Genomic DNA, 12449 nt, shown 5'->3' with positions numbered 1-12449 from the left:
ATTGAAAGAGAGTAAGGATACAATTATTTGCCCATGTAAAGATTGCAAGAACCATATGGCATGGACAGATGTGACTATCATTAGATCACATTTGATTATGCGAGGATTTGTTGAGGACTACACAGTGTGGATTCATCATGGTGAAACAGTTATTGTTAACGACGAGGATGAAGAGAAATACGACGACGAAACCATAGAATCCCTATCCCAATATTCAGCAGAGCTTGATGCACGAATGGATTTCGAGTTTGGCAATGAACAAGGTGGTGATGCTGGTGGTTGGGATGGTAACGACGAAGGTGGTGTCAATAATGATGGTGGAGCACATGTCGGGGATGAAGATGATTTGGAGGACATGATTCGAGCCCTTGGACCAGAGATTTTACTAAATAGCCCGAAAGGTCTAGAAAATTTGGAAAGGGTGACAAAAGCATCGAAAGAGACTGTGTATGGTGTTGAAAAGGGTTGTCCGACACATTGGACATTGCTACGTTTTGTGCTTGAGCTGCTCATCCTGAAGGCTAAGTACGGCTGGTCAAATTGTAGTTTCAATGATCTATTGCATCTCTTGTCATGGGTGCTGCCACAACCAAACTCAGTTCCCACCAACACATACCAAGCGAAGAAGGTCATAAGTCCAGTGACAATGGGGGTTGAAAAAATCCATGCATGCCCCAACCACTGTATACTTTTTTGTGGCAAAACGTTCAAGTCACTGGATAAATGTCCCCGGTGTAGGGCCAGCCGGTACAAGAACAATGACCTTTACGGTGGGGACGAAGCCTCCATGGAGAAAAAGAGGAATAAGAAGGGTACAAAAAAAGTGGTACAAGAATCTCAACCCCTAGAGGACACTCCATTAGGCAACGATGCAAAGCAGAGAAGAATTCTTGCCTTGGTAACGTGGTACCTGCCAGTGACCGACCACTTGAGACGTATCTTCCTAAACCCTAAAGAACCCACACTCATGACATGGTGGGATGATGAGCGCAAGGTGGATGATGATAAGATTGCACACATGGCTGATTGTAGTCAGTGGCAAAGGTTTGATGAGAAGCACAAAGAATTCAGCGATGACCCAAGGAATGTACGGTTTGGCTTGAGCACCGATGGAATGAATCCCTTCAATGAGAGGATGAGCGACCACAGCACATGGCCAGTGATCTTGACCATGTACAACATCCCAACATGGTTGTGTCAGAAGAGAAAGTACCTTCTCCTCACTATTCTTATTTCTGGCCCTAAACAACTAGGCATTGATATAGATGTGTTCCTCAAGCCTTTGATGCAAGAAATGGAGAGGCTATGGAGGCATGGGGAGCAGATGTACGATGCGTTCCGAAAGGAGGACTTCATATGTAGAGCAATAATATTTGTTACTACCAATGATTACCCTACGTTGTTTGCTTTGTCTGGACAGATCAAAGGGAAGACGAGATGCTTGGTTTGCTTGGATGGTAGTACCTGGGTGTACCTGGATGCATCCAAGAAGATAGTTTACCTAAGGAACCAACGCTTCTTAAAGACAAGTCACAAGTACCGCAGCAAATTGTTCTTTAGATTTTATGACAACGCCCCGGAGATTGAACCCCCTCCGGAGAGACATCATAACGGAGAACACATGTACAGAATGGTGAAAAACTTATGCATCGTCTATGGAAAGAAGAATCCGGATGGGACGAACAGAGATAGAAGCACACCTCCTGTCGAAGGAGTACCTTTCAAGAAACAATCAATCTTTTTTCAGTATTTGCCTTATTGGCCAGACTTGGAGGTCCCCCATGCCATTGATGCTATACACGTGTAGAAGAATGTCTTTGAGAGTCTCATTGCTACCTTGATGGACACATGCAAGTCAAAGGATGGTCTGAAAGCACGAAAAGACATGGTGCAGCTAAACGTGATGCCACAGCTTCACCCGGTACCTAAGGCTAATGGAAATACACTCTGCCCGTGGCGTGATTCAACCTAACACCAGACGAGAAGAGAGCTATATGCACTTTCCTGAGGGGGATCAAAGTCCTGACTGGGTTTTCAGCAAATGTGAAGAAGCTAGTGTCGATGAAGGACTTGTCAATAACACACTGCAAGGTTCACGATTGCCATGTGATGCTGATAGTGTTTTTACCTATTGCAATCTAGGCTATAAAGCCAGAGTTCTTGAAAATGGCCATCACCCGCATGTGCTACTTCTTTTCGAAGATCTCACAAAAGACGATTGGCAAGCAAGAGCTGAGTGACCTACATGAATTTGTGGTGGAGACACAAATCAACTGGAGATGTGCTTACCTCTTGCTTTTTTTGATATAATGCCACATCTCATGATTCACATGGTTCATCAGATAGAGGAGCTGGGCCCTTGCTACTTGCATGAAATGTGGTCCTACAAGCGGTTCATGTCGGTTCTAAGTTGATACGTGCATAATCGAGCATATCCAGAGGGCTCCATGATAGAGGGTTACAGTACTGAAGAAGTCGTCGAGTGCTGTCAAGAGTACCTAAAAGTACAGAAAGGGATTAGTAAACCCGATTCTCGTCACAAGGGTAGGCTGGCTAGGAAGGGCACCAGTGGTAGAAAAGTGTTCATCGACCATGATTACAAAGAGATGAGTCAGGCGCATTACAGTGTCTTGCAGAGTACACAACTAATGCAACCGTACATTGATGAACACTTGGCTATCATTATGGCAGAGAGAAATAGCCGTTCGGATGATTGGGTCATGAAACAACACAAGCAACGACTAACTACATGGTTGAAGGACCAAAACATACTGTCTGGAGAAACCATAGACTCTATTACCATCAGTAGGTTAGCGGAGGGGCCATCGAGACAAGTGACATCTTGGAATGCTTATGACATCAATGGGTATACATACTATACCCACGCAAAGGATAGTAAATATGTGAACCAAAACAGCGGTGTTTGAATAGAGGCTATCGATGGATTGGGGCGAAAGATCCAATACTTTGGCATCATTGAAGAGATATGAGAACTTGACTATAGAAGGGATATAACGGTGGCCCTGTTTCGATGCCGCTGGATCAAACAACACCAACTGAACGAGATCGGATTGAGAGTCCTGGACCTCGAGAATCTAGGCTACCAAGATGACCCTTGGGTGCTCGCTTCACGTGTCGCACAAGTTTTCTATATGTCTGACCCACAAAGTAACCTCCCCCTGAAGAAGAAGACAAAGCACGTGGTTGCCTCTGGAAAACAACACATTATTAGAGTTGATGGCGTGGACGATGTTAAAGCTTACAATAACTACGATGAGATGCCACTATTCACAAACTTTCCTAAAAGGATCAGTGTTGTGGAAAAGAACCTCCCCAAAGATATAATGCCATGGAACCGAAAATGTGTCAAGGGGAAAGTCGTTACAGCTTGCTAGCTAGTTGTTGAACGTGTAGTGTTTGTGTAAGTGTGCATTTGTAAGACTTTGTTTATGCATGCGTGTGAGACTATATATTACTACTAAAACTTTATGAGATCTTGATGAGTTATATAACTTTTATATTCATCACCTTTACGGCTGAAATCATTTAGTGTTTGAAAATCAGGTTTGAAGCTGTCATTTTCTAAAATTTAAAATTTGAATTGTTCAAAATTAGTGACAAAGATAGATGACTAGACTAAAATGATAGAACATGATTTTAGAAAATTTTAGGAAAAAAGCCATCATATTTGGAGTTAGTATGAGGGAGAAAAACTAGTTACAAGTTTCAGCTACAGATTAAAAAGAGAAATCACACTTGTTCATCATTGATCATCATGAACAACTGTGATTTTTTCTTTTTAATCTCTTGTTAAAATTTGTAACTAGTCTTTCTCCCTCATACTAACTCCAAATGTGATGTTTTTTTTCCTAAAATTTTCTAAAATCTTGCCCTATCAAGTTAGTGTGTTGATTTGGTCATTCTTTTCATTTGACAAAGTTTGAGCACTTCAAATTTTCAAATTTAAAAAAATGATAAGTTCGAACGAGATTTTCAACCATTAAATGATTTCAGCTGAAAAAGTGATGAATATCAAAGTTGTATAACTCATCAAGATCTACAACTTTTATTCTGATCATTTCTTCATCTGACAAAGTGATACTAAACATTGTTCATAAATCAACATGTTTCTTGTATATTTTATGAAACTATGAGTCATATGTGAATTTATGAACAATGTTTACTAATACTTTATCACATAAAGAAGTGACCAAAATAAAAGTTGTAGATAGTGAGGATTTCAACAACTTTTATGTTCACGACTTTTATTGTTGAAATCATTTAAGGTTTCAAAATCTTGTTTGAAGTTGCCATTTAGTGAAATTCAAAATTTCAACTGTTCAAATTTGGTCAAATGAAAATATGATCAAAATAAAAGTTGTACATATTGATGAGTTCTACAACTTTGATATTCATGAGTTTTTCATCTGAAATCATTTACTCTTTCAAAATATTGTTTCAAGTTGAAATTGTTTGAATTTCAAAATTTGAATCGTTCAAACAAAGTCACATGACAAGATGACCAAAATAAAAGTTGTACATGTTGATAAGTTATACAACTTTTATGTTTACAACATTTTTATTTTATTTTATTTAATGTCATAAAATTGTACTCGAAGTTTTAAAATTCAAATTTTTAATTTTTTGTTTTTTTGTTTTCTATATTGTTTTGACTACAAAATACAGAATTTATAATTTGTGCATATATAGAATAATAAAAAATATTATATTTATGCATATACATATTTTTTATATTACTTTGTGTTTTTATGATATAAAAAATATAGAATTTATAATTAAAAAACAGAAAAATATTTGTAGGGGCGGTTCCTGATCCAGCCGCGGGGCGGCTGGATCAGGAACCGCCCCTACAAATAGTACCGAGTATAAATAGTAAGAAGTGCACGGGAGTCATCGTCTGGGCGCTGTCTTCTTCCTTCGACGCCGACAGGCTGCCCGTGCCAAGGGTTTCCGCTGCAGGTCCCACGCCCGCCCACACCAGCCCCCGGCGCTCTCGGCGTCCCGCACCCGTGCCCGCCCCCGCGCGCCGACGCCCGGCGTCCCGCCCCCGAACGCCCGCCCCCGCGCGCCGACCCCTGGCATCCCGCGCCCGGCCCCCGGCGCCCGCCCCTACGCGTCGACCCCCAGCGTCCCGCCCCCGCGTGCCGACCCCCGGCGTCCCGCGCCCGACCCCTGGCGCCCGCCCCCACGCGCCGACCCCGGGCGTCCCGCCCCCACATGCCCCCGGCGTCCCACCCCCGCGTGCCGACCCCCGGCGTCCCGCGCCCGGCCCTCGGCGACCGCCCCCGCGCGCCGACCCTCGGTGTCCCGCCCGAGCACCCCGGCGTCCCGCCCCCGCACGCCAGTGCACATCGTCCATCTGGGCCGGTAAGTATCAGATCTCTGGTAATTTTTAGTTGATACATGCTAATATGAAGATGATGAGTATTATGTGCTATGCATTTAGTAGTACAAGCACACATTTGAGAAGTTGATATTCTTTTGTGATCATATTTTGTTAAATACTTTTACTATCATTATGTATATATTTGTGCTATATTGCTATCATGGTCCGTAGAAAATTCTAGAGTGACCTGTTGACCTTTACTCCTACACTGTGCTATATTGCTATCATAGTTTGTTAATTTTTACTGGATTCCTTGCTGTTGCATGTGCACATGCAATGCAGTGCAGAAGGAATACTATTTTGAGAGCAAAGCTTGTCGGATCCTTAGGATTTACAATCTGTCGCTCGCTTTGTTAATTTTACTGTGCTATATTGCTATCATATTTTGTTAATTTTTACTGGATTCCTTGCTGTTGCATGTGCACATGCAATGCAGTGCAGAAGGAATACTATTTTGAGAGCAAAGCTTGTCGGATCCTTAGGATTTACAATCCGTCGCTCGCTTTGCAGAGCCCAAACTATATTCACCATTTTAAATAAACTATGAAAAATTAACTAATTCATTTTAAATTAGAAAAAAATTAAGAACTGATTTATTTTAGATTAGAACAAAAATATGAATCCATTTGCCAACTATTTGTAGCACCGACCGGTAAATCTGTAGCCGTGTGTGTGGTCTCTAGCGCTCGAAAACTCAGGAATTATATTAGTTCAACCAACACGCCCTACCTTCAGTGTTCTAGCATCTGTTGTTCCTGAGCACGAGTGCTCAAAGTTTGTAGTAAATGTTATAAACAGATGAGAATGCTATGAGGCTTTGTCCTTAGAGAGAGCTTGGGCCTTTCTGGGGTAAGGGGGTGTTGCAATGAGAGGATTGCGTTGTCCTTCATCCTCTTTGGGGAGGCATTGTCCCGTCGTTGTGGCGTCAATAGCGTGGTGTTTTGATGCCGTCGGACGCCAATCAAAACCTCGGAACGACAATCCTTCACCACGTAGATAGATCATAGTTAGGACTTGCAACTGGCATGGCACCACTGCCCTATAAAAAGGGGAATTAATATGGCGGGTGCGCATGCAGTTGGGTGTCAAGCTGTCATGCGCATATGCTGAGATGTACCGAGGTCTCACTCTCAACCGCCTGTTACGTACGTGTCAGCATCTGCCACCCAATAACAATAATCACAAAAATTCTTCTTGTTGGTTTCAAAGAAAAGGGCCGAGGAGTAATTGTATATTTGTGTTAATCGTGTATACAGGCATGCAGCAGGTCGCTATAGCTAGCTCAAGATAGCAGCAGAGCGACCTGTCGACCGGGTCGCAACAGTACTGCTAGCTAATACTAATGTCGTCGTTTCAACCAATGCATGCATGCGTCATCAGTCGCACGGTTAGCAGGGCAATGGCAATGCAACCACCATGATGTATATTTGTGTGTGTGTGTGGAGTAGAGAGGGCGTTGTTGCTTTTGCTTCCTTTGCTGGCCGGAATATCTGGCTACTGTAGCTAGCTGTTCACTTTGGAGATAAATTTAAATGAAATGTTGTTGATCGAGATAAATTCATAATAGTATCATCTAAATGTTACATGTGCACATATGATTATTGCTTTGTTGCAACACAACACTCATTTACCGGTGCCATTAAACCTTGAAATAAATATATAGGAAACTTAGATGACTCTTGAACTCTTGAAAATAGACTGTTTTATATATGCCAACTGTTTTAATATATGCTTATATATGCCCACTGTTTTATATATACTCAGTGAGTCTTCTTGCTGCTGCTCTACTGCTGCTGTCCTCTTCCCTATACTCTTAGAAACTACTACTCTGCTGCTTTCCTCTTCCCTATACTCTGCTCTACTACTGCGGCTGTCCTCTTCCCTATAGTCTTACAAACTACTGTCCTCCTACTGCTGCTGCTGTTCTATTACTACTCTATACTACTCTAGTGTTGGCTGCTACTCTGCCCTCTTCCCTATCTTTCATTATAGCACCTACTACTACCACTCTACTGTTACACTTACTCTACTCTACTACTTTCTACTCACTACTACTACTTGCTACTCCTAAGTGGCTGCTGCTCTTACTCTACTACTACCACTTCTTCTCTGTTTTTTTGCTTATATATTGCTGGTGTGTAGTGGCTGCTGCTGCTGCTACTACTACTCCTCCTCCTCCTACTACTACTCCTACTACTCTTACTACTCCTACTACTCCTCTTACTACTCCTATTACTTCTCCCTGTACTTGCTACTCCTACTACTGCTATACTTTCAGTGATGCTCCTACTACTACTCCTAAGTGGCTGCTGCTCTTACTCTACTACTACCACTCTACTGCTACACTTACTCTACTCTACTACTTTCTACTCACTACTACTACTTGCTACTCCTAAGTGGCTGCTGCTCTTACTCTACTACTACCACTCCTTCTCTGTTTTTTTTGCTTATATATTGCTGGTGTGTAGTGGCTGCTGCTGCTACTACTACTACTCCTCCTCCTACCACTCCTCCTCCTCCTACTCCTCCTCCTACTCCTCCTCTTACTACTCCTACTACTCCTCTTACTACTCCTATTACTCCTCCTTGTACTTGCTACTCCTACTGCTACTATACTTTCAGTGATGCTCCTACTACTACTCCTAAGTGGCTGCTGCTCTTACTCTACTACTACCACTCTACTGCTACACTTACTCTACTCTACTACTTTCTACTCACTACTACTACTTGCTACTCCTAAGTGGCTGCTGCTCTTACTCTACTACTACCACTCCTTCTCTGTTTTTTGCTTATATATTGCTAGTGTGTAGTGGCTGCTGCTGCTGCTACTACTACTACTCCTCCTACCACTCCTCCTCCTCCTACTCCTCCTCCTACTACTCCTCCTCTTACTACTCCTACTACTCCTCTTACTACTCCTATTACTCCTCCCTGTACTTGCTACTCCTACTGCTGCTATACTTTCAGTGATGATCCTACTACTCCTCCTAAGTGGCTGCTGCTCTTACTCTACTACTACCACTCTACTGCTATACTTACTCTACTCAACTACTTTCTACTTACGACTCCTAAGTGGCTACTTCTAGCTACTAACTGTTGGCTGCTGTTGCTTTTTTTGCCAAATCTCCCAGGACTCGCCTAGGACTTGTTGTCCTGTCTTTTGCCATCAGCTGCTGCACTTTGTTTGCTAAGCAGTTGTTGGTTTTTTTACCAAATCTCCCCTCTCCTCTCCTCTCCTTTGTTTTGCCGATGATGAAATTGTCCAAGTCCATACATTATATGGAATATGAGCTGATGAACAAGAACTTGTGAGGAACTTGGCATCATTAGCAGCCGCCCCTACATTACCTTCTCCTCTCTTCTCTGTTATGATGCCTTGATGCTCCAAGTTCAAGATCAGATGATGATTGACATGTTTCTGAGGCCTCTACCACTGCTACTACTCTTTTTTTTATATATTGTTGTTTTATAGGACTACTTTGGTTTATAGCCCTTTTTTGATTTCTTATACCTTCTCGCGTACCTAAAGCACACTTTCTTACATCTATTAGAACAAAGCGTGAAATAATGTCGCGGACACCAGACAGTGCAGCCCGATGCCCCGAGCATGATGAGCACCCAACCAATGAGGAGCAAGCACTAGAGGACCAGCTAACTCAGGAGCAGTTCGATAACAAGTTAGAAAAGGATCTAGAAGTGATGCTTACTTAGGAGCAGTGTGACGGGGAGGAAGGGGGAGCAGAAGGAAGAGCAGGAGAGGCTGCTGAAGGCGAAGAAGAAGAAGATGACTCAGAAGAGGGATATGAAAGTCCTGAGGATCCTTTCCCACGTGAAGCCAGAAGGAGGCCAACGAAGGAAGATTTGGACAAGGATTTTGACCCGAACGAGGAGGTAGGGAAAAAGCCTTAGCTTATAAATTTTGCTAAAGCTTTGGCTGTGTTACCTCTACTAACACTTTGACCTGTCGTATATATAGGTCCCTCCTAAAACTCAGAAAAGACGACGTCGACGTCCGCGACATCTCGCTGGACAAGATGGAGTAGAGGAAAGGAGAGCAGAGGCAACAGCCACAGAGACGGATCACGATGCCTCTGCTCCACAAACTCAAGACACAACCACGACTACCAAGCCTAAGAGAAAACGAGGGGATAGAAAAGGAAATCTATATCCAGATAAGGCATGCTATGTGATAACAGAGGTCGGGCCAGCAGGGGAGATCCTTGAGCCGAAGGAATTAAGACGAAAATTCCGTAATGCGATCGGGGCCCTAGTAAGAGATAAATTGAACCCAGCAATCCCTAACTGAAAAGAGGTACCAGAGAACACAAAGAATGCACTATGGGATAGGTAGCTGAAGGTCAATTTTAGATTTCTGGAGGGTAAGCACGAATTGGTAAAAAAATGCTATCAGGATGATGGGAGAGTCATTCCGACGTTGGAGGTTGGAGCTCAACATGAAGTATATCCAAAAGGGGTTAACTCCCTTCAACGAGTTCAGCAAAATAACTCCTAGTCAATGGGAGGAGCTCGTGGCTCAAAAGACTTCACCGGAGGCATTGGAGCTCAGTGCCCGTAACACCGAGCTGACGAAGAGGAACAAACACCACCATCATCTAGGGCTCGGTGGCTACTATGCCAAGGAAGAACAGTTTAGGAAGATGGACGAAGAGGCCTCCGGTGTTACGGGCACTGAGCTTCAATGCCTCCGGTGAAGTCTTCTGAGCCACGAGCTCCTCCCATTGACTAGGAGTTATTTTGCCGAACTCGTTGAAGGGAGTTAACCCCTTTTGGATATACTTCGTGTTGAGCTCCGACCTCCAACGTCGGAATGACTCTCCCATCATCCTGATAGCATTTTTTTTACCAATTCGTGCTTACCCTCCGGAAATCTAAAATTGACCTTCAGCTGATAGGATGAAATGAGTTTCATGGAATAATACTTGTCTACACTGTTTTTAACGTATAAGAGTCTGGGAAATGGCCTAAGAATAAGAGGGGTTGACTAGCTACCGGAGCAGTTGAAGAGATCTCCAAGCTTGCCGTTGATTGTGGACCCACTGGAGAATTCGTCATATAGACCTCTCGAAAAATTCCTGTCCACCGCTGCAAGGTCCTTCTCCCACCATTCCCCTGCCATGCACATATATCACAGCAGCTCAGCTCAGAAACTCTGCTGAATTGCTGGTAAGTGATATTTATTTATTCATTCATCGGTGAAAAACAAACCTATGATAATGGGGATCTCTTTGTGAGGCTTGGGAAATGGGTAGGAGGCGGCGCCGTTCCGGGGTCATATGATGAGAGCGCCATAGATGGTTCCCCGGAGGAAGGCGTCGTGGGCGTGCCACCACAGGGTGCCTTCCTGCCCGGCGACGTCGAACTGGTAGGTGAAGTTGCCATTGGGCCGGATGGGGCGTTGTGTGACCATCGGCACCCCATCGTTCCAACAGTTTCGCATCTGATACACTCCATGCCTGGAAGAACGAAAACGGGCTCAAATATAGCTAGCACTTTGAATATCTACGTCAAGTTGGAGTTATATGTCTATGAAATTATTTAAAGGAACTGTCTAGTTATATAGTACATATAACGTAGGAATAATAAGATTGTTAAAGGAACGAAAATCACAAAAATATATGCCGAGCTTTTAGAGGGTTTAACAATTGAGATACCAATGGATTTTGAGGTTGTAGGGCGACTTGTTGACAACGTGCACGATCACTGTGTCTCCCTCGGTGACCTCTATGGTCGGCCCCGGCAACTGCCCGTTCACCACAGTGACCGGAATCTCGTTGCACATGTGCGTCATATTCACCTGGCTCACCTGCTCATCAATCAATGCAATTCCACCAGCGCATGCATGCATGCCCACAATGTTCAGTAACACACTTCAGCAGCAGCAAATTAAATAATACTGCGAGCTAATGGTCGTGCTCATACCACGAACGTGTGCTCATACCACGAACATCTGTCCTGGTTTGTGAGCATCGTACATGACAACGTGCTCGAATCTTTTTCAAAATTTTTCTACGGCATACGCATACGATACGGCGACAACTCGACAAGTTTCATGATTTTCAGAATTCGTTCGCATTTTATACAATTAAAAAACCACTCTCACGCGAGTTGGCGGCATTGCCCCGTGAGCACGTTGATCGAAATTTCGAGACAGTTCTTGGATTTAGCCTAAATTTACACTAAGAAACAAGGATAACATTTTTTTGAACGAATGTAATCCATTATTCGATGCACCTGCAATTCAAACTTACATTTTCTAGAAAAATTTAACAAAACAAAATAAACTATAGAAATATGCCAAAAGGCAATGAAAATATCCCAAATTTAAACATGTTGTTTGTGGTAGTGTACTAAAGCTTCAAAAAAAAATTGGTGGCAAAAAAAAAAAAATTTGCCGAGTGCCCACTACCGGAATCGCAAGTTTTGCCGAGTGCCAAGAACTTTGCCGAGTATTTTATATCGGGCACTCGGCAAAGGATATCTTTGCCGAGTGCCCAAACTTGAACACTCGACAAAGACACGACCCTCGGCAAAGCTACAATTTGTCGAGTGCTCACGCTCGACACTCGGCAAAGATGTCCTCTTTGCCGAGTGCTCAGAGGTAACACTCGGCAAAGACGTCCTCTTTGCCGAGTGTCAACGTCTGACACTCGGCAAATTTTGGCCCGCCGTTAAACCAGCCTGCCGCTGTCAGCTCTTTGCCGAGTGTACAAATGCAACACTCGGCAAAGAGGCTCTTTGCCAAGTGTCAATAGCAGACACTCGGCAAAGTATAATTTTTTTTGGCTCCTACACTTCAAAAATTTTCACCTCTCCACACACCACATGTGGTACTCCATGCTTAAGTTTGGTGTATTTTTGAATTTATGTGCTATATTTAACTAATTAATTGCATTTCAAGCAATTTTTTGAATTAAGTTAAATTTGAACTGCAAGTGATTCAAATATTTGGAAAAAAATGAGTATAAAATTGATATTCATGTTATTCAACCCAGTTTGAGGCCTTACCTATAAGATTACAAGG

At 43.2% G+C, this 12449-nt stretch overlaps 1 protein-coding gene across 1 annotated transcript; it reads right to left on the bottom strand.

The window, feature by feature from the left end:
• Positions 1-10697: 10697 nt before the first annotated feature.
• LOC136532428 (laccase-15-like) lies at positions 10698-11273 on the bottom strand. Its single transcript, XM_066525026.1, has 2 exons — positions 11080-11273; positions 10698-10881 (listed from the first exon to the last, which is right to left on the bottom strand). Exons 1-2 carry the CDS (start codon positions 11271-11273, stop codon positions 10698-10700), a joined length of 378 nt encoding a protein of 125 aa, XP_066381123.1.
• Between the last annotated feature and the right edge of the window lie 1176 nt (positions 11274-12449).

This window comes from Miscanthus floridulus, unplaced genomic scaffold, assembly GCF_019320115.1.
Source record: "Miscanthus floridulus cultivar M001 unplaced genomic scaffold, ASM1932011v1 fs_618_1_2, whole genome shotgun sequence".
Taxonomy (NCBI): domain Eukaryota; kingdom Viridiplantae; phylum Streptophyta; class Magnoliopsida; order Poales; family Poaceae; genus Miscanthus; species Miscanthus floridulus.
This window is presented reverse-complemented; position numbering and strand designations above follow the sequence as displayed.